This window comes from Rhea pennata, chromosome 1, assembly GCF_028389875.1.
Source record: "Rhea pennata isolate bPtePen1 chromosome 1, bPtePen1.pri, whole genome shotgun sequence".
NCBI classification, from domain to species: Eukaryota; Metazoa; Chordata; class Aves; order Rheiformes; family Rheidae; genus Rhea; species Rhea pennata.
The window spans coordinates 49,633,634-49,658,578 of NC_084663.1; the positions used below are offsets into that span (position 1 = coordinate 49,633,634).

At 40.5% G+C, this 24,945-nt stretch overlaps 1 protein-coding gene and 1 long non-coding RNA gene across 4 annotated transcripts in view; one reads left to right on the forward strand and one right to left on the reverse strand.

Annotated features, from left to right (window-relative positions):
- Positions 1-3,000: 3,000 nt before the first annotated feature.
- Positions 3,001-5,689, reverse strand: LOC134145627 (uncharacterized). 2 transcript variants are annotated; one of them, XR_009959659.1, is made up of 2 exons: positions 5,602-5,689; positions 3,001-3,164 (listed from the first exon to the last, which is right to left on the reverse strand). It is a non-coding gene; the product is annotated as an uncharacterized LOC134145627 (long non-coding RNA). The 2 variants fall into 2 exon arrangements; XR_009959660.1 differs by having other exon boundaries at positions 5,598-5,686.
- Positions 5,690-5,734: 45 nt separating this feature from the next.
- The window catches only part of CRADD (CASP2 and RIPK1 domain containing adaptor with death domain), an 82,553-nt gene continuing 63,342 nt past the window's right edge, over positions 5,735-24,945 (forward strand). Inside the window, exons 1-3 of one of the 2 annotated variants that reach the window (XM_062585290.1) lie at positions 5,745-5,808; positions 6,390-6,497; positions 9,213-9,518. In XM_062585290.1, the coding sequence (XP_062441274.1) occupies positions 9,221-9,518 (298 nt within the window). In that variant the 5' untranslated portion in view covers positions 5,745-5,808; positions 6,390-6,497; positions 9,213-9,220. Of the gene's footprint in view, positions 5,809-6,389; positions 6,498-9,212; positions 9,519-24,945 lie in introns of both variants that reach the window. The other variant, XM_062585300.1, reaches the window with a different exon arrangement.

The window sequence follows — 24,945 nt, forward strand, 5'->3', positions numbered from 1 at the left end:
GCAAATCCCTTAATAGGCTACCTGCAAAAACTTCCTGTGAATCATCACTAGCTCCTTAAAAGTTTAACCTGAAAGTAAGAGCTTTTAGAAATATATGTACTGCATATAAGAACAGAAATAGAAGTTTCTCAGGAAGATTTAGAATAGCAGATTAGAACAGATTTCTGAAGAAAGAAATAGATGACAAATAGTAGTACTTACTCTCCTCTTTACCTCCCAATCTTTATCTAAAACATTCCAATCTTTACCTAAAATACTAGACAATCTGTTCATATGCTGTAAACATATGAACAAACAAAATAAGTTGGTTTTGTGAGGTTTCAGATTTGATTCTTAAATTCCTTTTATTTATTTGTCAATGCTTGTTTTCCAGGTTAATTTGAGGATTTTCTTTGTTCTCACAACAGCAAGACAGTTGCTTTATATTCTTGAAACATTTTTATAAATCTGGAATAAAAATTTAGAGGCTTTCAGTATTTCACCTGCCTACTAAAAACATCTTTCAATTACACTTCTGTGTTTCACATATAAGAAAATTAAGAAAAAATGGAGAATTACATTAATTCATATATTTAAAGAGAATGGAGTAAAAATTCCTTGTCAGAGAAATACGGAGTTACATTTTGCAAATATTCATTGCAGGTTTTCTTATTACAATTCATGCAGAGATTCATTTTTTTTTTCTGGAATGAGCATGCCATTTCAGCATGCCATCTGGAATGAGCAAGCCACCTACATCTAATGCCTGCTTCTTTTCTTAGAACCATTGTACATATAATTTTTGGCTAGAGATTATCTGTATCAAAGTAAGCAGCATTAAGAATTAATTCATTCCAGTACTGCTAATAAATAGTTACTTTTATTATGAAAACAAACGTAAGTGTATAGTACTACACAGTCATTTCAAATGTCACACTTTAATATGTATTTTGAAACATTCTGTACTATATTTTACCTACATGATGGATGTGCCTTTAATAAAATAATAGCTTTAAGAAATTTCATGACAAGCGTTACTTACATTTTATATCCATTGCTCTCTTTGAACTGTGTTTAATTTAAAGCTTTTACTATCTATATAAACAGAAAGTTTTGAACTACCAAAGTAATCTAATCGGCAGCTCAGGGGCTGACCTCAGGCAGTGGCACACTTCAGTCCTGCCTGTCATCTTTTCCCAAGGCGACGAGGAATCGCTTTTTGGTTGCAGATGCAGCCTGGACCATGCCAGCCCCCTCCCCAGCCGGAGTCCAGCTGCTGTCGGGAAGGTGAGGAGTCCGGGATCCAGCGCAGCTGGGTCTGCAAACTAGGCAGCCACCCCACACTGAAAGTGTCCCCTCTTGGCAATCATCAGCCTGACCGTCAGTGACAGGCTCAGGAGAGAGGGCTGGCAGCACCTGGGAGGGCCCCGCACACCGAGGGCCGTGTGCTGGGATGAGGGTGAGGAGGAAGACGAAGGGAAGGCATGGCTGCATATGAAGGAGGTGGACGGCAGTGGCTTGCAAGCCCCTCATCTGGTCCTCAGGCCACTGAGTTTCAGCCACACTGACTTGCATTTTAATGGTCTTTTTGAGATACATCACGTTCAGGAATGTTTTCTGTGCTCTTCTTTCTAAAAATGACAGGCAACCATATAATATATGTTCCTTTCTTCCATCTTCATTTCAGAGGTTTTGTGAGAGATTTAACCAATTAGATGTGTTTTTAATAAACAAATCTAGAGGCTCATATTTCTTTTCTTTTGTCCTTAAAGTTGGAATGCTATCCTACAGACAATTGAAAACAGCATAGTCCTAATAGATTAAATCTGTTTGCACAAGTTTTAAAAAACAAATTTTGGCTCTTGTTATCAGCAGAAACAAATTAGTACATAGAAAACAAAGAAAATATGTACATGCTAGCATAAAGCTTGACTCCAATTAGCATAGAGCTAATGAGCTCTATTTTTTTTTAATTTAAAAGCTCTTGAGAGCTTTTAAAAAATCTTATTATACTTGTGCAGTGTTTCTAAAAAGATTCAGGACTTTTAATTGTTTTTTTTTTAAGTGTATGGTTAATTGAAAAATCTGGCATTCTGATCTGTAATAACCCACATGTAGAAGAGACTAGCACTTTCAGAAGAGATGCTGCTTAGCTTGGTTCCCATAGCCTTGGACTCGTCACCCTGAATTCAGCAGTTCACAAAACTGTGGCCTGATGACTACTGGTGATCCCCCAATCCACAGAACCACACTGAATATGATTTTAACTTAGAAGTCTGACAATAGCACTGTAGCCAGCCTCTGATAAATGTGCAGGGTGAACAGTGGTCCATTGATCTGAAAAGTTTGGGAAATACTGTTCTAATGTTTAGCTAAGGTTAGCTTTCAGATTTGAGCACATTTAGTGGGGAGTCGAGCTGAACACAAACTGGCTAAAATATTTTTTTTCCTAAAACTGGAACGGAACTGAACTGTTCTTTTGAAGTTTTGTTGAACTTGGACCAAACTGAACTGGAACAACTTTAGTCAGAGCTGAACCCAAACAGAACTGAAATGAAGCGTTTAAGGGTTTTACTCTTTGGATGTAAGGCATCACCTGTGCGCATCCTTATTCTGTAGCTGCAGTGTAAACTCAGAGCAGAGTCAACAGCTGATTTGTACTGCTAAAGATGAAACACTAGTAGTGCATTTACAGTTTCCATCAGTCAATTTATATTAAAAGGAACCATCAGATTCTCCCTTTATTCAAACTTAAACCTCTGCTGTTATCCTCATCCTTCCTAAGCTTATCTATTTTCTTTTTACCACTTTACTTCTTTGCATGATGTCTCTGTTTAGACTGTAAACAAAGACACGATTAAATGCTGGCTATATTTAAGATAGCAAGACTGTAATCACTTACTTCAGTGGGAACTAGAGCTTCTCAGTACATACCCATATGTTCTTAACTTTCTAAGATCTCCTTGGACCATATAAAACAAATAACCATAACTGCCCGATCTGGCAAAAAGATACAGTAAATGCAAGTGATGCAACTTCTTGTATTTATTTTCTATTTTAAAATGTAGGTACATTATCTGCAATTAAGTGCAGCTGTCAGGATCATAATGATGTGATATTGTAAATCTCCAAGTTGGGTCACTCCAGTTCTAGATATAACACAGTTCCTTAGATTGTGACCATATCTGGAAAAAAAAAAAAAAGAGAGAGAGAAAATAAATTGGAAATAAGAAATAAAAAAAGTTAAGAATGGAAACTTTCAGGAGCTGTGCATTCTGTGCAAAAGAACGATCACATAGATGGTTTGTAGTGTCCTCCGCTTCCTGGTGTCACTCTGCATTGCTTACAAATGTTGCACTTTCTCACAGCCAGTATTACAAACTTTCCAGAAGATACAAAAATTTAAAAACACCTCAGTTTTACTTTGGTTACAGAAACAGCACACTTCTTTTTGGTTAGAATTGCTGATGATGACTTACTATGTGGTTTCCAGTGTATCTTATTTATGTTATAGTAAATATTATGTTAATGCATCATTTTGAAACAACCAATAGTGGCATTAAAAATTTTTATGTCTGTGTTCCTAGAAGACCAACATGTGCCCGAAGCAAAAAATATTTACCTTGGTTTACTGGATATGTTGGAATGAGATATTATTTATCAATTACCTAAAACCAATTTAAATCCCTTGCATCAAATTACTTATCTGGAAATAAACCTAAATAAACGGGTATGGTCAATTAAACTAAAACATTTTTTAAAAATTGCCTAATAGATAGCATTTCTGCAGGTACTGTCCACACAATAAGATACATATAATTTCTTTAAACATTTCTTAGATCTAATGTACATTAAACTTTGCCTTTTAGACTGTGACTCACATTCTGTGTCCACATAAATTCTCAACTTTGTTGTCAACCACAGAAAAATCAGAGAGGATACAAATTCTCTGAATGTCACTAAATGCATCTCCTTATGCAAAATCCTGAAGGTAAATATAATACTGGACAAATGTATCATATTAGCTCTACCAGTAATACTTTCAGTTATATTTTCCCATGGCAAGTATTTGCTGGGTACAGAATCTAACAAGGGCATGTAAAGGTTTCCATAAATAACTTCAAGTATACTTAAATCTGTATGAGTAGTCCAAATTGAATGTACAAAGAGGATTCACATGGTGGCAACATTTCTAGCAGCAGCTGCAGCAGCCACCTTTTCTGGTTTTCCAAAGGGCAGGCATTAGCAAGTTGACCAGACACAGCTCACTGCGGCTGCCTGCTGCTTCAAGGTAGCACTTTCCAGCTCTGCACGATCTTTCTTTCCTTCATCGCTATTGCCGTCCCCAGACACTAAAGGGAAGAGCTGACATCACTGAAACCCCTGTGACACATGACACCTACCCTACAATGGAAAAAAGTTCTACAATGATACGTGATAGGAAATGACACTGAGTCATTGCAATAGAGCTATGAATCAGTCTTCTCTCTTCTATAGTACTTTGGTTTCAAATATTCATATAAAATGAGCTATTGAAAGTGATGTTTTCATATTCAATAACACAAGGAAAAAAACAATGAGAACACCCTAAATTGTGCATAGCACATTGAATATGGTGGAAACAAGCCGGATCTTACTGAACTCAATGTTTTTCAGATATGAAAGTTTCATTTTTAGGCTGTTCAGATGAAAATAATGAAACAAAACACAGTATTCAATACAGTATTGCTGTACATTTGAGATACCAGTATCTGAATGAGGTTTAGCTCAGCATACACTTGCAAACAGGAACCAGTATCCATACTGACTAATGAGATCACCTGTTACTAATGTCATGAAAACTCAATTTTTGTAAGTTTGATCTTACTTTAGATACAACTCTTCCACTTTCTAAAGAATGTCAGGATGGTAGGAGAATAGTAGATATTTGAGGTATTAACTCCTGGAAGTGAGGCTGCCTCATGGAAATACCTTCTCATCACGGCCCCTTTGTATGTGAAGTAATACTGAGCTGTTAGCACGGGAGCCTGAGCCCTCATTTTACCCCCACTGTTAATACCAGCAGCAGGGCCCAATCCTGCAAGCATTTTGCTGCCTGCGTGCGATGGGGCCACAGCACCTGAGAAACGTTGTCACTGTGCAGCACACAATTGCTTAGAACAGCTGAAGCTCATGTAGAGCTGGTCTTCAGAATATTAAAAGTCCTATTTGTTTTTTCTTTTTGCTAGTTCCAATTTCTACTTTTTTTTTTCTCCTCTCTCTCTTGAAGCCTCAAATCAGCCTTGGCGTAGTGGTGATTTGGCAGTGCCAAAGTCTCTAACTTGCTATCATTATACAGGAACGCCTTTTTTTTTTTTTTTTTTTTTTTTTCCCCCTTAGGGAAAAAGGGACAGTAGAGCAGCACGTGTAGCCGATTTTAGGGTCTCGTAATTCTGCACCCATCCGGAAAACAAAAGCCAAGCCCCCGAGGGAAACGGCTCCTGCTGAAAGGCCCCTCGGCGCACCTCGCATTTCATAAATAAATAAATAAATAAATAAATAATACACCAACCGCCGCCGCGAGCACAGGCCGCGGCGTCGCCCTCCCCCTTCCCTGCCCGACCAACGGACGGACTAACTGACTTAACGGACGCCCCGCGCAGCGCTGCCCACATCAAACATGGCGGCGGCGGCGGCGGCGGCTGCCGGGGGGGAGGGGGCCTCCCTCGGCGGCGGCGCCGCGAGCCGCGGCCGCTTCCGGCGAAGCCCGCTTGCCTGCAACAAAGATGGTGGCGGCCGCGCCGGCCCTGCGGGCGGGTGGGCGCCGCGGGTAGCTCCCGCTTCTCTCCTGTAAGTACGGAGACAGGGCGGACGCGCCGCTGCCGCCACTGCCCGCGCCGCCGCTCCGGCTCAGGAGCATGAGGGGGCCGGCGAGGGCCCGCCCCGGGGCCTGGCCCAGGGCTTCGCCCCCCCCCGCCCCGCGCCGAAACGTACGAGTGGGCCGGGGCGGGCGTGGGCGGTGCGGTGCGGCGCGGGCGGGCAGAGCGGGGCACGGCTCGGCACGGCTCGGCTCGGCTCGGCACGGCACGGCACGGCACGGCACGGCACGGCACGCCTTGCCTTGCCGGCGGCCGGTCCGCGCGGCCCACAGCTGCCTTAGCTCTGCCCCACAAGCATCGGCTCAGCTGCAAGCAAACACTTGGCGGTTTTTGTTGTTTTTTCTTTTTTCTTTTTTTTAATTTTAATATGTGAGCAGGCTGCGCAAAATCACATCGCTCACGGATTTGATGGCATTGACCTTGTTCTTAGCGCGGCGGGCATAAACAGCCTAGTCCCCTCCTTGGCATTTGGGAAAGCGCCAATGTTTGGCACTGGGGAAAGCTCAAACATGTTTCTAGCAAAAACTAAAACTAAGTAAATGTTCGTTTTAGGATCAGGAAGCTTTTTTTTTTATTCGGATCCAAATTTTCAAAAGCCTTATTCCCCGTTCTTGGAAATATTCTACATCCGTGGATTCAGAAAAATCCAAACTTGCCCATGTGAGTACGGAAATAAATTGAGGGTTGTGCTCATTCAGTGCGACAAGGAGATGTAGTTCTTAAAGTTTGGAGCAGCAATGAAAAGATACGTTTTTGGAGTGTACCTGGGGAAGGTTTGAGCTGCGTCATCTTTTCATTTTTGAAGTAGAAGGAAGCTAGAATCTCGTATTTTTGCTTTCCTTCTAGCACCTGTAATACTAGAGAAAATTAGCTTAGTGCTTAACTTTGGATCCTTAGATATAAGCTGAGATTGAAATTAGTTCTTCACTGCATTAAACTGGCTCTAGAGCATTACACACCGAAATCCTGATAAACTTCCATGTCTGGCTGCTTAGTTTGCCACTCTGAGCCAACCCTTCCCTCCTCATGGTAAACACACATATAGAAATATCTAATCTTAAAACAAACCTCCCAACTTAAAATATCAAAAACCCTATAACTGTGATCTCTAGGTTAAGAGGCCTGATGGACTTTAAAACCTTGGTTGTGCTTGCACCAATGTGAGCAAGCAAAATGTCTGTTTTGGCAGAAATTCTTTCAGATTCATAACCATAAAAGCATTTTTCAATGGAAGAAGGTACAGGCAAGCATGGTTTGAAAAGGCCTTGCGTTTGAAAAGTTCACCACTTGGGCCAGTAATGAAGAAGGGGAACTGAAGAAGTGTTTTGAAGTGACTGAGCACTGTGTTCCCTGTTCAGTGCATGGGTGAGCCTCTTAGATGGGCCTCTTGACAGCCAACATGGAATATGAGACAGTGGGGTTTCACAGCGTCAGAAACGTTTTCCTGCCTGATAGACTTTAGGTAATTCAGAGCTGTGGCTAGATGCGTCTCTTAAATTGTGTGAGCACTTTATCGGCTCAAGAGTGGCCAGGGAATCCCTCTGGAAAGGGGAAATAGTGGGGATCTGCTTCCTAATTGTATCTGGTTTTGCTTTAATCTAGTGATTGCTCCCAGTTATATAGAGACCAGAATCTTCAGTTTCACCTGTCCAAAATGAGCATCCTAACATCAGCCTAGAGAATCCAGTTCTCTGTCTCGTTTGCTGTTTTTCTCTCACCTTGTCTGCACTACCATCTGTTAATGGAGTTTGATGCTGTCTGAGCTACGTGTAGCAAATTAGGCTTTTTTAGGAACATCTATGCCAGGATAGCCTGTATTTGATTCCCAGATGAGCCTAGATAGAAGACAGACAATTTGAAATTCAGTTCATTGTATCTACTGGCTAGCTCAGTAAAGATTCAGTCCTCCTGAGAAGGTGCCCTCTAACATTGCTTTCAGCGCTCAGGGAAAGCTTTGTTGGAGAGTGGCTTTATCACAGTGTGTCAAAGATGGGGTTTTCCTGTCTCTCTCTCTTCACCGTAAGCTCTAATGTTCTGTCCAAAATGCCATCTAGGGGCCTGTATGTTTTCTTGAATGTCTGCCCTGGATTTTAATACCCAAGGCATTTAGGTTTGTCTTTGATGGGACCTTGGGAGTCTGTAGACATCTCTGATGATTTAAAGGCTAATGCAGGTTTCCTACAAAAGCTTTGAAAATCTCTAATTCTCCTTGTGTCTTCAAGTTGAAGTACGGTTTCTGCAAGGTCTGGCTGTCAGAACAGCGGCTTCTAGTTTAATTAGCAGAAATTCTCTTGGTAAGCACAATTGACACCTGATACATTTTTTTTGGCTTTGTGATTTAGTCATGAGAAAATATTTAATTCTACTACTCTGTTGTTTTCCTTTCCAAGTGCCATTAATGAGCCTAAGGATGTGTTTGTCGTTAATGTCTGGGCTAGACATCTTGATTCATTTCACAGCTCTTGCACTGACTCCTAATATGATGTGGGATGAGTTGGTTGGTCTCTCTGGGCCTTGATTCCTCTTCTGCAGAGTGGCTATAAAATGCATGTTTTCCAGCTTTTGTCTAGTCAGAGTGTTATTCAAGTGAAATGGAGGCTGACAGGGCATCCAATTGCTTGCTGTAAATGCATTAGAAGGGTAAATACCAGGGACAGAGAAGAGCTACTAAGCTAAAGAACAGTTTTGGCAGAAAAAACAATGCCTATAAATAGAAGAAGAATAAATTTAAAATGAAAATTCAAATAAAGTTTCTCATCATTAGATCAGTCAAATTCTAGAACAGCTTTCCAGGATAAGTCAGGTGAGAGAACAGCTTGGTGTATAAGATGGACTTCTAGCCCTTCTAAAATTAATATGCATTGCATAAGCCAAAGCTACCTGCTGACACTGTCACTGGCTGTGCTATCAGTCCTGCTGTTGTTTTTCCGCTACTGTGGCAGAAGTACTGCAACAGCAATACTGTTGTAGTAACTGCAGTAATAGAGGATAATTGTGCTATCTGTTTAATTTTGGGAGGGTAGAGTCTCTGATGGACTGGCAAATACTCTAGCTGCTTTTAGTATGGACCTTGACCAGTTAATGGATGGGGTTATTTGGCATGGTTGTTTGTTCCAACGAAGGTCTGGCCTTCACAATGCCAAAGATTCCCTTCCTGTCTAATACTTCCCCCAAATGGCTGCGTTTTAGCTTCTCAGTCACTGAAATCTGAACAGAAAGAAGATTTCTGGGATCACTAATAGTTTTTCCAGTTTGGTGATTCTGAGTTTGGCATTCTTTCTGAAGGTTGCCAGATATCAAACATCACTTCTGGATGTTAAAGATTGAAGTATTTTAATCTCCATATGTGTTCCCCTTCCTCTTCTCATTTTCTAGGTTGCCAGATGGATGCCAGAGACAAACAACTTCTACGCTCCCTGCGTCTGGAGCTTTGCACAGAGGTGCTTGTGGATGGACTTGTTATTCAGTATCTCTACCAAGAAGGGGTTCTCACCGATAGTCATGTTCAAGAAATAAAATCCCAAACCACCAGTCAAAGGAAAACCATGATGCTCCTTGATATTCTACCTACTAGAGGACCCAAGGCATTTGATATATTCTTGGATTCCTTGCAAGAATTCCCATGGGTTAAAGAAAAATTGGAGGCTAAGCGTAAGGAAGTGACAGTAGAAGATCCTGCAGGTAAGGCCAGATTTGTAGTTGCTGATGTTTTGAAGCTTGTTCTCAGCTGTAATTTTAAATGTATTGAGTGTACCAGTAATTTCAAGTTATGCATCATACAGATACGGAGCACGATACCAGCATAGGGCACAGCCTGAATTTCCTGGAAGCCAGCGAAATGCCAGGAAGTGTTGTGAAGTTTGGGGAATGATCAAGGCTCAGCTTCTGGATACTGGGAGGCAGCAGCTTTGATAAGGAAAGGCTACATTTGGAGGGTCTGAGATGTAGTACCCAGACTCCCTTACCACAAAAGGGATGAACCGTAAACAGTAGTTTTAACTAGCTGAACAGCAGTCTCTTCACAATCCATATCTAATTAATCTATGTTTTACGTATGTTTTACAGTATTTCAGTTCTGTATTGTTGATTTTGGCAGGATTTTTATTTACTTGACTTTATTATAGTTTTAATAGTTTTGATTTAGTAGTAGCTACTAATTTAGAATTATGTCATTTGTATTTATCAGAGTGCAAATGTCTAGGATCATTATCTTCAAAATTACTAGCCATCACTTAACTTTAAAAAGAGCTTAGGAGATAACAGATTTAGTGGATATTACCTAATCTTAGCCAAATTTCTTATTTCGTGACACTTAGATGTATTTCTAAAACAGTTTTCTGAGCTTGATCTTTGCGATGTTTGCTTTGAAGTGTGTGTTTTCTGTTTTTTTTTTGTGAATACACACATGCAATCGTGTAGTTATTCTGAAGTACGAGGAAAAATGCTTAAAATACACTTTTCTTGTCTTAGTAAAGGTTTTTTTGAAACATGCCTGAGCTGTTACCCTAGTGTTATCAGTTGAATAGTGAAGTAGTCTTCACGGGGGAACATTGTTTCTGAGCAGTCTGATTAACCTCTCTTCTTTCCCTCTCAAATCCCACATGATTTGGATTCGATCTTACTACGATGCACATGATGTGATTTTTCCAATGTCAGTGTGTTTTGCATGAGACTCTAAACTCGTGAAGATGTGTTACTAAGAACTGTTGAACATCTTGCATGCTTGCATCTGAGTAAGCTGCACACACAAGAATGTTTTGTGATGATCTGCTGGACAAATATGACATTATCCTACCTCAAGACATTTTTAATGGAATATTGTGACGGCTTTTCTTTCTGTTGGACCTTTTTGGAGGTTGCTTTATGCTTGCTCACAGCTGCAGAACAGGGTAAAACACTTTTACAACTTCTTGGAGAATAAATATCACTTTCTACTCATAGGTGAAAACATTGTGAGTTCTCAGCACAATGCAATCTTATGGTATTGAAAGTGTTGAAAAAGACCTTGTTGATTTGACAAATCCTGTCTTGCTAATGTTCTGTATTTGCCTTACAAATCAGTTTGTTTGCTAATAGCTGGCTAAACTTTTGAATAATGTCTACAGTTTCACAAACACACAAACATAGCCACCAAGTACACTCAAGATCCCACATTTTGTTACCAGAAAAGTAGTTTCAGATGTTTAATCTTCTAATTCTTCTGTGGATTATTTCTTCCCATTCTTGATAGTTTATGACTAACATGTTGTATTTATGCATATCAGGTTTTTTGGTTTCGAGTGGGTTGACTGTACCTGATAATCCTATTGCCAAATCTTGTGTGTAAGCTACAAAAGACTTCTAGATTAGATCAAAGGTTACCATTATTTTTACTGTGGCAATACAAATGTAAAAACAGGATAAGAGGCAAATAACCTGCTGTAGTTGTGCATGTTCTTTGGGAGCATCACCTGTGCCTTAGTAAATGATGTATGCATCCTGAAATTAACTGAAAATTGTGGTGATGTCGTCAGTGCTGTTTGCATGTGAAAAAACGTGGATTGGGATAAAAAGGCTTCACTTCGCATTCTGAACAACAAACTTGTAAGCTTTTGTTTCAGCAGAGTACTTGAACATATGCTTGACTTTAAGCACAGAAAAAGTCATTGGCTCTAATAAAACTATAAGCGTACTTGAAATGAAGTATGTTCTTTAGTGCCATCCTAGATAACTTCTACCTTATTGGAAATAGTTCTTACAAATGATGATTTGTCACTGGCAATTTGTTTTAAAGAATCCATTTGTAACGAAAAGAGCCCACTATGTACACATTACCTTTTTAAAAACCATAACACTTCTAAAATGAAAATTGATTTTATGGCCTCAGGTTTCAAAATCTCTATTCCTCTGAATCATGCATACTTATGGAAATAGCCTGCCTGCTGTTCATGTGTTTATGCTCAGTTAAAATTCTTTTTAGTCAAGCAAAGTATCCTCAGTTTTTGCAGATCTTTTGCAGGGTGAAGACTGGTGGCACGTTGTTCCTTGAAGGAGGGCTTTATTTTGTAGTCTCTTTCACTTCTAAAGAACTACATATAGGGTTTTTAAACTTAGTATTAACTTTTCCCTGTCTGAGCATAAAAACTGTGGCATGTGCACAGTGATTTTCTGTGTGGGCCTTTGGATTATTGTGCATCTTGTTCAAAGAGATCAGGCTTGCTATCTTTGGTTCAGCTGAGAAATACACTTTGTTGAATCCCAGTCAAATAAAATCACAACTGTACTTGTTAAGAAGCTTTTAATTTTTTTCCTTCCATTAGTTAAAAAAAAAAAAACAAAAAACACAGAAACCAAACACAGGAATTTTAGAAGGAGGACAGAAATAAAAACATTTTTAGTGATGTTTTCTAAGAGCCCTGTAATTATGATCTGGTGAACTGAGCAGCTATGGAATGAAAGCCAAAGTCTGAGACCTAAACAAGACACTGCCACTAACTCATCGTGAGGCTTTGGGCAAGTTTTTCTGAGCCAATGGATTTACCAATTCACAACTCGTGTAAACTGATTTATATGTATGATGTTCACAGAGCAGCATAGAACATATCTGTAAATCAGCCCAGGATTCAACCTAGAGTATGCTGTTTGGCTGTTTGCAAATAAATGAATCCTAACAATTTTGATATTTTGAGTTTTATTGCTGAATGTCAATTTGACTTAATTATGGTTCTGTGTACTGCTGTTATCTGCTGTTGTTACGAGGAGCACAGAAGGTCCTTAATCCTGCAGAGCAGAAGGAATAGAGTTCCCACTGGAATGAGTAGTGACTTGCAGGGAAGTAGGGCTACTTACGTATGTATAAATTCACCAAAGAGACCAAGGATTGCTTCCTCTTATTTGTTCACTATGTACGAGTGACAGCCTGTTGACTAGCACCAGTTTTCTCCTCTCTTGTGTAGTTCTGTCAGATGGTCACAACTTCAGGAAAACCTTTTCTTAAGGTTGGGAAAACAAGATTACAAAACCAAAAATTGTCAGGATGGAAATTCAGAGTCATGTGTTTTGGAGATAATTATTAATGGCCTAAAATAGTTCAATTTTGAGATGACAGGGTATGTTTCTTGCTTAAGAACCTAGAATGAAACAGTTTGCCCTGTGCATAGTGGCCTTTCAGGACTTATAAATCATTCTAAATATCAAACCTCAGTGTGAGTTTCTGCTTTTGAAGAAAAAAACTTCTGCTGTGGTAAGAGTTAACAGAAGTACTGCAAGTCTATTCCATTAGGAAAAGACCATTCTGTTTTTCTGCCCTAGTTCAGCTAACTTTATGCGTTTGTCAGAAGCATAAATCTTCAATATAGTATTATAATTCCTATGAAAGGCTACAGCTGTTGGCAACAAAATTCCATTCTTTCTAGGAACAGCAAACAGTTACTCAATATTTTTTACACTAAGCAAAGAAAATGTAGGCATTAAAGACATTTATCAGAATGGTTTTCTGATCTCTTTCTGCTCAGGAATTTTTTTGCCCAAGTATTATATTTCTACATATACTGTATGTTGCTATAAAATTATTTATTTATAGAAGTGTTAGTACTGCACATCGTTGTAGTATAGATTATTTTTTCACAGGAAATAGCAGCATTCTGAGAAAGAGAAAAATCTGAGATACAGTGTTTGCCAGTGGAATTCTGCAACAGCAGTTGCTGTCCTGGCAAACATTAGTGAGTTTTGGGCATGGAATCAAGCAAGATCATCTTGAGAAGGCTGTTTTGTCACAACTAAGCGAGGGATATTTTCTAATGCATGATCTTTTGTTGTTGTGGTACCTTGTCAGGAGTCTGCATTAGGGTCTTGTAGACATAAGTGGGGTGTGTTTTCTGTCCTGTTTTGATGTGATTGGGGTTTTTTCCATGAGTATGTGAGGAGTGAGTGTTCTTGTATACCTATATGATGCTTCATGTTGTTTAACATTTTGGATGAAGCATGCAAACTCAAAAGAAAGCAAAACCTGTGCTTTTGCTGAGAAAGCATTCCTTCCTTCCGCCCTTCTCTCTTCCTTGCCCAGCCCCAGCTTTACCAGAGTCCCTTTTCCACAGCTGGGTTGTAGGTTTCTAAGAATGCTGATTCAAATGCAACGGCTTTAGGGCTTTGGGAAGATTAGCATCTCTTCTTACCTTTTGTTGCCGGCTTCCTGACCTCTTCCTGTCCTGCCTCCTCTGACCCCTAATGTAGTGAGGAAACAGCCTGGTCTCTTTCCTTTTCTGTTCAGATGCCAGATAGGACAGCAGCTGATGAATTCTTTTTCTCTCTCTAAAATGGTGGACGGAAGAAGTTGAGTTTTTTTCCTCTTTCTTTTCTTTCCCTCCCCTCTCTTGTATGGTCCAGTGACAGAAGGGGGAGTTTCTTCCCATATCTGTCTGAAGGAGAGGGATGGGCTTAGCAGCCTTGGCCACATTGGACTGACCTGGAGTTGAAGGAATGCCCTCGTGCCATATCCCAGTGCCTGAAGGCTGTAGAAAATACTCTCCAGTTCTCTTGAGAGATTCAGATATATCTTTGCAGAAGAATTTCCCCAAATCTTTTCCATATTCCCAGCTACCTGAAAATCGGGTGTTACATTTATGGCTTTGGCTTTGGTCCTGACTGCAGTGAGATCTGTGAAGTCTGGCATTAAAGATCTGTGCACACACTCAATAAGCAGCATGCAGCCCGATATGGACAAGTAATCAACTTCCCCAGTTCTGCAGAGCATTCTGTGTATACATGTCAGTTTAAATGTGTGTGAGTATGAACATAAGATCTTTTTTATAGCTTAGGAAATATTCTCTTTGTTGTTTTTTTGCTGTGTTAATAAGCAGCTATATTTATGCTACTTACATTTACATTTTTTGCTTTGGGAAGCCTAGATTGTAGGCAGCATTGATAAGAAATGTAGCATTTCGTGTCCTGTCTTAAATGTTTCCTTCAGATAAGTTAACAGAAGGAGATAATAATAGTTAGTATCATTCTTGATGACACAGATACATGAAGCTAGTAATAATACAGATTTAATAACAGGTATAGTGCCCTGGCAACAGGAGAAGAGGACTAAGTCCTGGCAAAGGAAGTATTTGGACCAGCTATGCCTGATCTCATACCAGTGCTCATAACTTTTAACCAGTGCTGCTAAGAGGAAGCAATAGGTAATAGTGCTTAAAGGCTCCCTTGTGCAGAGAATGGGGACATCCATCTGCTAACTAGATCTCATGACTTCCAAGGTTTACTGCCGCCTTAGGCCTGAATCCAGGGTATTAAGGAGAGATTGCTAAGGCCTGTCCAACCTATGGACTTTGCTACTGCCAGGGTAGACCTTCAGCAGATTAAGGATGATTACAGGGATCAGCAAGCTGGAGTGAAGGGATGGAGCCCAAGAAATACTCTCCTCCACCCTGTCATCCAAGGGGAAAAGTTTGGGCAGGAGTTTACGCATCCTACGGATTGTCCGTGTACCTAGTGGCATGGCTAATACTTTGGACTCTGTAACCGCAAGACCCTTTTCAAGAAACAAGGACTGCTAGGAACAGATGGGATCTTGTTGACAGTGTGGAGCAAAAGCACCTTTACCAGCAGCCTTGTTAATCATGAGGAGGGATTTAGATTAGGTTCTTCAGGTGATGAAGATGAAAATCTGCTTATAAATGTCAGAACAGAGAATGGAGGAAGCAAACAAGGGAGAGCATGATAGGGGATGCTCTTGCCCTGCCTTTGAGAAAGTAAGGCAGCTATCTCAAGTGCCCATACACACAGCATAGGAAACAAATGAGAGAAAATGGAAGTCTATGCATGGTTGCAGAGCTGTGTCACTGGATTTGCAGAGATGTGGTGGGATGGCTCGTGTGACTGCGGTTGTGTATGCAAAGGAGTGTCTTGAATGCACAGAGCTTAGTTATGGTACAGCCAGCAGGCTGGTCAAGGGCTTATGGATTATGATCAGAGGGGAGGACAATCAGGACTATGTGTGGTATCTGTTAAAAGACTGCCTGATCAAAACCAGGCAGAGATTGAAGAAAAGAAGGCTTTAGGTGGACCTAATAGCAGCCATCTAGTACCAATGAAGAGGTTATCAAGAAAGAGCCAGGCTTTTCCCACTGATGTGTGGTGGGAGGATGAGAGGTGATGGGTATTAGTTGAAACGAGAGGTTCTGACTGAATATAAGGAGAAGCTTTTCCCCATAAGGACAGTCAAGCAGTGGAACGGGAGCGCAGAGAGGGTGTGCAGTCACTGTCCTTGGTGGCAAGACTTGACTGGAGAAAGCCATAAGCGAACTGGTCTGGTTTCACAGCTGATCCTGCTTTGAGCAGAAGGCTGGAATACAGACCTCCTGAGGTCCCTTCCAACCTAAATTGTCCTATGATCATTTGAAGCCCTCTTTAAAGAGTGCCTTTATTGCAAGCGCTGTCTCTCAGGGAACTTTAACTTGTTTACTGGAAATGCAACACAGTAGCACAATCCAGGAGATACTATCTTTATGAATGTACTAGATAGGTAGACTAAGGTAGAGTGCTGGCTGTGCTACTCATGAATAAGAAAGAATTGTTTAGGGAGGTAATTGTTAATGTCAGTCTTGGCTGCATTTACCATGGACTGCTATAGTTTAAGATCCTGAGAGAAGGGAGGAAGGCATGTAGCAAAGATGCAGAACTTCAGCTTGTTAATGGAACTGGTTGTGGGGACCTGTAGGAGATAGCTCTGAAGGGCAGAGCACCCAGGAGACCTGATTGGTCATTGAGGAAAACCTCTTCAGAGCACAAAAATAGTCCATTCTAGTGTGCAGGAAAATAAGCAGACATGGCAGGAGGCTGGTTTGGCTGAATGAGGAACTCGCAACTGAGCTCAAATTCAGAGAGAAATTTTCTAGGAGGTGGAAAGTGGCCCAGGAGGTAGCCAGGACAGACTAACTAAGAACAATGTAGAAGCATTGTGTGGGTCTATAGCGATAGCATTATGAAGGCTAAAGCTCGTTTGGATTAGAAACTGATAAAGGACATGAAGAGCAATAAGATGGGCTTCTACAGGAAAACTGCAGGGAAAGTAAGACTAAGGAAAGTGCTGCCCAGTTGCTGAATCACTGATGAAGGACACAGAAAAGGCTCAGGTACTCAGCGTCAGCTTTTCCTGGGTCTTCATTCCTGAGTCTGTTCTAGGTCTGCTTGGTCTCTATGCCAAGTGGTGGAGATTGGGTGAGGGAGATGGTGTTTATGGTGAAAGTCAGCCAGTGTCTTTGAGAGGCTGCTATCTGTCATGTTTGATAAGTTACAATAAGCCAAGTGAACGAAGGACAACAAGGTGACTGGTAACAGCCAGCATGGATTTATCATGGATAAATCATGACAGACCAACCTGATTCTTGCCTCATGGCAAAATGACTGGCTCTGTGGGTGCATTTACTCAAGAAAGCCTTTTAGCACAATCTCCCATAGCATTCCTGTGGCTAGTTGGAACGGTATGGACTGCATGGGTGGACTGCAAGGTGGGTGAAAACAGGCTAGGCCATCAAGCTTAAAAGGTAGTGGTCAGTGGTTCAATATTATCCAGTTGGAGGCTAGTTACATGTGGTGTTCCTCGGGACTGATGGGGGACTAATACTATTTAATCTTTTTGTCAGTGACCTGGGTGACCAGGAAGGAATGCATCTTCAGAAAGCCTGTAGGTGAATTAAATTTGCACACTTGTTTGTGTTCTCCGATCTTCTGATCAGGAAGGCAGAGTGACTCTGGACCTTGGGGAGCAGTTGACACAGGAGAGTGGGACTGCCTTTCAGAGGGATCCCAGCAAGCTCGAAGAACATGCCAGCAGGACTGACCTCATGAAGTTCGGCAGAAGTAAGTGTGAAGGTCTGCACCTGGGATAGGTGCAGGGTTGGATACTAACTGGCTAGCAGCAACTCTGCAGAAAAGGAGCTTGGGGCCTTGGAAGACAGCAAATGTAATAATAAAAACTAACTATGTACTGGACCACATTAGAAAGAAGAAAGCCAGCAGGCTGAGGGAAGTGATTATTCCCCTGTAGCTGGTATTTGTGAGACCATATTTTAAATACTGTATGTAACTTCAGGCCCCTAGTAAAAGAGAGCTATTGACAAACTGGTGAAAGTCCTGAGAAGAGCCACTAAGATGGCTGGTGTAACATTATGTCCAAGGAGAGGTGGAAAAAATGAGTTGTTTCCAAGAAAAGAGTAGGCCGAGGAGGGATTCTGATTGCAATCTTCAAATAGTATGGGTTTATAGAAAGGGTGGAGTCAGACTTTCAGCGAAAGGAAAAGAAGCAACAGCCATAAGTTGGAGAAAAAGAAATTCTGATTGGATGTACAGAAAAAAAAATCATGAGAGGTTAAGCACCGATGAGCAATTGTTGTGGCAGAAATAGAGCTGCCCATAGAGGCTGTGGAATCGCCATTCCTGGAGACAGTCAAAACTCAGTAGGAGAAGACCCTGAACAACCTTACCAGACTTTGACATTGGCCCTGCTTTGAGCAAGAGATTGGACTAGATGATCACCAAAGGTCTCATACAACCTAAATTATTCTGTGATTCTACAAGCTTGGCACCATGCTCTGTGTACTCAGTATAAACTGTAGGATTTTAATCCAGAATGTAGCTGATGCTGACACAAGGCACTTTGGGTATATCTAGTTAAGACTAGGAATGTGCTTTTTAAGTGAATTGGAACATTTGCATTGGATTTCTTTCAGGTGAAACTAAACAGGAAAATGTGCCCCGGGTTCTAATTGAGTCCACAGGAGCAGAGTAGAGCCAGTCAGTAGTGAAACTTCCCAACTATGTAAAGACTGCATGTCAGATCTTCCACACAAACTGTATCAGTCTATAGGTCCTCTCCTATTGCTCTGCACTGCCTGCTAACATAGACATAGCCTTTTCTGGCAAGTGGATGAGGTGGTTTTGTACATAAACACCTGCAGTCTTGGAATACTTTCTTTCCAAAATACTGTATTCATACATAAATATAGAAGTAAATGATACCAGAGCTGCTGTTGCTGCAAATAAATGCATAATTTCTTTGCTTATTTAGGTTTAATGCTGTTTCTCTTCTTCAGGAATGTCAGTTCTAAATGGTTTACAGAGTTTACTACTTGCAGTTTTCCATTAGACCATATATCTTAATTTTCTGTCCATTTTTCTCCATAACTTGCACCATAGTGTGATAAACTCATGCCAGTGTCTTTTACTTCCATAAAAATAGTTGTGGTCCTCTATGATACTTGAGATCTTCTGTTAATTGTTGTCAGCTTCCCACTGTTGGTCTTGTCTCAGGATGTGGCAAGGAAGCTATTGAAAATGCTTTGTACAGACAATAATTGTTTTCCAGAACAGAGGAGAAACTTTCTTTAAAGGACTGATCCTGTGGTTTGATACAGGCAATGGATAAACATGAAAAAGTGAGATGCAGTTATTATTTTTGCATTATGTATCAGTATAGCACTCTTGATACTAATTAATGCTCCTTGTGGCCTATATGTATACACTAATATATGCTCCAGAGTAACTGAGAGAACTTCCTACTTAAGACTTGTTAGGCTTCTTTTCACAAAACTTTTCTTCATGAATTTTTTCCTTCAGAGCTGGCCAGCTCTTATTTTAACACCTCCTGAATTGCCTTGGAGCGCCATCTGAAAATGTTTGTTTAATTGTTGTATTCCCACTGCAGAGAGGGAATCTATTGTCTTTTATAATTTAAGATTGTGAATGCTGTTTTTAAAAAGCAGCCAAACAACAAACACACTCGCCTTAGCTTGCATGTGTTGTGGAGGTTGCGTAGCTGTCCAAAGCAGTAAAAATACTAACTTGTGTCTTGTAGTGAAAGTCTGATTCCACTGCAGTCACCTGCTAGACTCTTACTGACTTTGAGTGGGACAAAGATTTTGCCACTGATGGCTGGGATTTTTTTTTTTTTTTTTTTTGGGGGGGGTGGGGGGTGATACTATTCTGTCTTCCATGCACTTATACGACAGCATGTCTTGACCTTCATAGAAAAATCATTTCGGTAAATGCAAAGCTATTACAGGTTATGAAGCGCCTCTGAGATACAGTTAACTTTTAGTTATTACATTTTGAGGGTCCTCCCTGCCTTGCCATGTGCAGCTAAGTTTTCCTTCCAGATTTGTTTACTTGTTTTTATTGGTATATGTTTATACAAGTAAGAATTGGAGCACCCAGTTATAACTCACTGTAACCCCAGAGGGATGCAGCTGCAGTCTATCTTGTCAGGACATTTAAAGTTGTATGTACAAGACTTGAAAAGCCAATTGTTACCCATTTGGCAATTGTCTATGTATACAGAAAAACCTATCTTGTTGCTTCTCTGAGCCATTGAACCATTTTTCCAGTATACTCTCAAATTTTCTTTCTAGTTTTTTTCCTGCTTGTGCTTTGTCTTTGAACAGATTTGTATTCCTTCATACCCTGATGCATTGGCCAGGAGTTGTACGTGTGTTTTGACAAGCACGTGTTTCACAATTTGGGAACAGAAATGAAGTTTCAATATTCTTTCTAATACACCTTTAGAGAAGGGGCTGATTTGATTTATATTACACAGTTGGTGTGTGCGGAAAATAAGCCTTAATGCATCAGGTCAAGGGGAATAAACTGCCATTAGCGCACCACATTTCCTGGCAGCCTTCTTAATTTGAGGGTTTCACCACCTTGTCTGGGATTTTCTAAACCACTTCTTGTTAACCCAAGTCAACCCCAGCTCCCCTCCCCTTCAGGGTCAAGGGTGAGCTTCCCTTGGCTTTAAAGAAGGCAAATTTAGTCCTGTGTTGCTGCTTTTTTTGTCTTACCTTTCATTTGTACTTAATGATGTGTCAAGCTCTTTAATGAACAGCCTGCTTCAGTTTTGGCTCTTTCTAGTAAAACACGTGCCATGAATGAGTGAAGGGACCTTCTGTAGTTTTGAACAGGTAAAGGGTTAACTAACTAAGCTGCCAGAACTGGGATTTTCTGACTTGCTGTAGTAGGAGGTAAGCTTCCTTAATAGACAGCTGGTTCCATCTTTAAACAGGGCAAAATGGATCCTCAGCAAAATAACTGTTGAAGAAATAAAACTGGAATAAAAAGGAAAAACAGTTTTTTTTCAGTCTATGTAAAGAAGGAACTTATTTAAATATGTTTTTATTTACTGCAGTTGGAGGCCATATTTGCTTAGCTCTTCAAAATGATAAGACATTTTCTTTATTCTTACTCTTCTTCTGTTTAATTAAAAAAATCATACTTTTCTCTGTGATCTAGTTCTGCCACATTCTGCAGTTTTTCCTGCTATTCCTGAACAGTGATTGCTGTGGTTAAGGTCACCAAACACTGTTACTGTTGCTACCTTGTCTCACATGTTCATGATGATCTGAGAAATTCACCTGTAAAATACTTGTTTTAAAAGTCATGTAAGGTTATAGGTAGAAATACTAGCTGGGTGCTCATTAAAATTAATCTAGGATTCTTAGGAAATTGCACTTGTAGGCACCTGACTCCGAAATGTGAATCCTCAAATCTTTTTCTGAGTTGCTGTCTACACCCAGAGCCAAGTACCTAGGTGCTACCATTTTTGCCATCTAAGTTCCCCGGTCACTGAAAGAGCTGCTCCGGGCATGTCCCAGGTTGCCTGTATCTTGACAGGATGTAGCAGCACGGTGCCATGCTCACGCCTAGAGTTGGAGTGCGCAGCTAGGTGTTTCTGCAGCGCTCTTGCCTGCAGGCCCTGAACTGGTGGGCGTTCTCAGTGCAGCCCGTCAGATTGGATGATGTCCTCTACGAGAAGCTGGCAGTGAGCTGAGCAGCCTGTGCCTCCTTGCCAGCCAGTGGCACCATGGTTAAGGCGCTTCCCTTGCTACCAGGCTCTGGTGCATGTCATGATATTCTGGCATGTGGATAGCAGGAGGCTTTCAATCCCCTCTTGTCGGAGATTTTTTGCATGCAATAATTGAATGTGATTCTACAGTGTAAAGCAGGGAGACTGCCTGGTGAGCGAGGTCTTAGACCTGCCTTAGTCTGTCTGTGTTCAAATGACCACTGCCCCATCAGCTGTTTGTCAATCTGTGGTAGAGGCCTCATTCCAAGAGAGGGCTTGAATCTTTAATCTTGACTGGAATAAAATGCTTCCCAGTAGCTGAAAGGAGCATATGTCAGTTCCAGGAAGAAATAGGATAGGGCTTAAGCTCCTTTTCTGCTCGTTTCATATGGACTAACTTAGGCAGCTCTCCATTTGGTGCGCTGGCTTTTGTGAATCCTGTTTTTAATGCACCTAACAGTCCCAGAAAGTACATGGTTTTTGGTGCAATAATTCAACCTATGCTGGGGGAAAGGGGTTGATGATAACCCTATGTCTCTACCTTGTATCTGAATCCAAAAGAAATGACCCTGTAACTGAGAGTCTCATTTTCATTTACAGCAGTCCTAGTTACCATATATAGCAATATTCTTGTTGCTTAAAAACGCTTAAGTGAATATGTGATCTTCCTTTTCTTATGCAAAGGATGAGTATGTACATTTAAGTTGTACACATTAGGGATTTTTCAACCTGCAGCATGATTAATGGGCAAACTGTAGATAAGATGGACATGCGTGACACATGCTTAGCACGAATGTCTACCCTTTTATTTAATGACTTTTACCAGATCTATGTTTATATATAGTTAGGATGCCCAGCCGCTAGTGTGGTATTGCATTAATCTGATATACTGCCCACTTTAAAGGCCTGAAAGGAACTCCACAGTCTTTAGGAGATGGTCATTTTACATGGTTTTTATTGCCTTGAATTTATGATTGAACAGCTAATACTTCCATGGCTCAGTAGATCTTGCACTTGGTATCATTCATTGAATGTCACTGAGTATTTTTGTTGAGAGGGATTATACTGTGATTAAGCAAGTAGTGTACTGTTTTTTCCCTCTTGTTCTGCCTGTACAAATATATTGCTTTTTCCTATTCAAAAGCTCTTTGGTAAGTCTATGCTAAAATCGCTTTGAGTTTGTTTAAAGAAATTGAATCTTGATAATGGTAGCAACAATAATATCATGAGATTCATTGTAAAGTCTTCTGTAATCATCTTCAATCATGCAAATATGCAGAACGACTGACCTAGCTTTTTGCTTTTGTGCATAGGCCTTTCGAATTGGTCTTAATATTAAAGAATTGAGTGTACTTGTCACTTTCTTTCCCTGCTGATAGTGCCTCCAAGATGAAATTCCCCATTGTAAGCTTTTTCAGCTTCTTTTTTCAAGTTGAGCTGATTCTGCTGAATTCTAGTAAATACTGGGTACTTTTGTCCATAAAGTTTTGCAGGTCTAAGAGAACCTTACGGAAATATATAGAGTGTTCACATTTTGATACTTTCAGGACACCTCCTTGCTTCCTAGCACAAAAGGTGGTGAATTATTTGTGCAGGATACAGCTGTGCTAATGCTTCTTGTACTGAATAATATACTGTCCAAATAAAATCGAAAACCTGTAGTTTTCTACAGGTCTGTAAAGTCTGTAAATTAAAGACACCGTTTTTTGTGTTTGCTGTCTTTACCTTGTGGATTCATTCTGGGAAACTATCATCATGTCAGCAGTGTTGTCTTAGTTATATGTATCCAGACAAGCCTGAAGCTCTTCAGACTTCATCAGTGTCTTGCATTACTGTCTAGGGGGGTGATTATGAACTCTTTCCACACAAGACTCAGGAATGTTGGAGAACACCAATGTACTAAGCAGACATCCTTGAATTGGAGATCTGATAACTGTTAATCCTGTAGCATCAGAATGGGCACAGTCACAAAGCATACAAATTCCAGATGGGAGGAGTGGGAGGTGGCAAGAAGCTCTGTACTGCCAGGTGTTAATTAGCCTTCTCATTTGGCCACAGCTAACAGCTGTGCACTTGTAGGCTTTGCACTGATAAACAAAGTCCTTTTCTCCTGTTCTATGGCAGAAATGTGGCTTTTGCTTTTTTTTAGTACTCAGTTCCTATGGATGCTACAAGTCGTTAATCTAGCCCTTTTTCTTCCTATAGCACTAGCACCATTAATTTAGTTACTTAGACTGCTAATTTAGTCTTGTGTATCGAAAAAGCATTCACAATGTCATATTATTAATGAAGAGTTACTCTCTGAATGGATTAAGCCTTTTGGTTTATTGAGTATAGCAGTACAGGAGCAGAGTATAAAATCCACTGGAAAGCCACTTACATTCCCACACCACTTCCATGTGGACCTGATTTCAAATGGTTCTACTCCTTTCAGTTCTTACCTAGTTCCAGTCACGTTTCAGCCACAACTGTTGTGCCTTTCCCCCATTCTGAATAGCTTTCTTCGTCTCAGCTTATTTCCTCATGCATAACGCTTTCGTAGATCAGTTAACGTTATGAAATATAGCTCATTTGACTCTGAAGCATGAAACACTTTGGTCATACATACCATTAGAGTGTGATAGCGTTTCTGAGAACAAACCGGACATCATTGTGTAGTATCTTCTTTAGAAATCTAACAGCTAGATTATTATTTGGACCTCTAGGATTGGATATTCTGCCTTTGTCAGGATGTTTGGAGTGGGTGTGTTACTATTTCATGTCCTTACTGGTCAGCTTCTGAGTCCAATAGTATCACAAGAGAAAAAATAAAAATCCTTGGCACATAGAATACATAGAGAAAGCACAAAGCGTTGGCTGCTTTGCCTTATCATAGTGAACTGCTCTTGACATATCAACACACTTATTTTCTGCTCAACTTAACTATCACATTCATTGTTTTTTGTATATCATATCTTTCTTGAACTAAAAAAATCAGCAACGTGAAAATGGCCCTAAAGTGCCCTTCTCCTACAAAAGCTGCTCGTCTTTCCTTTGCAAAGAACGTTCATTCCTGCCATCATGATCTCCTATCTTTTCCAGGCTGTCATTTATTTGCTATAAATCCTAAAGTACAATTGTAACTCCTACTCTGTCCTTAAGTCATTTCAGCTGTGTAGTAGATGCCCATTCATTCCTTACCATGGCTGTTGGGCTTACTGTTTGTGCTATGTTTTATAGACTTACCTACTTTGGTTTTGAAAAAGGGGCTTTCTGAAGGCTATCATAATCCTATCGAACCCTTGCTCAGTC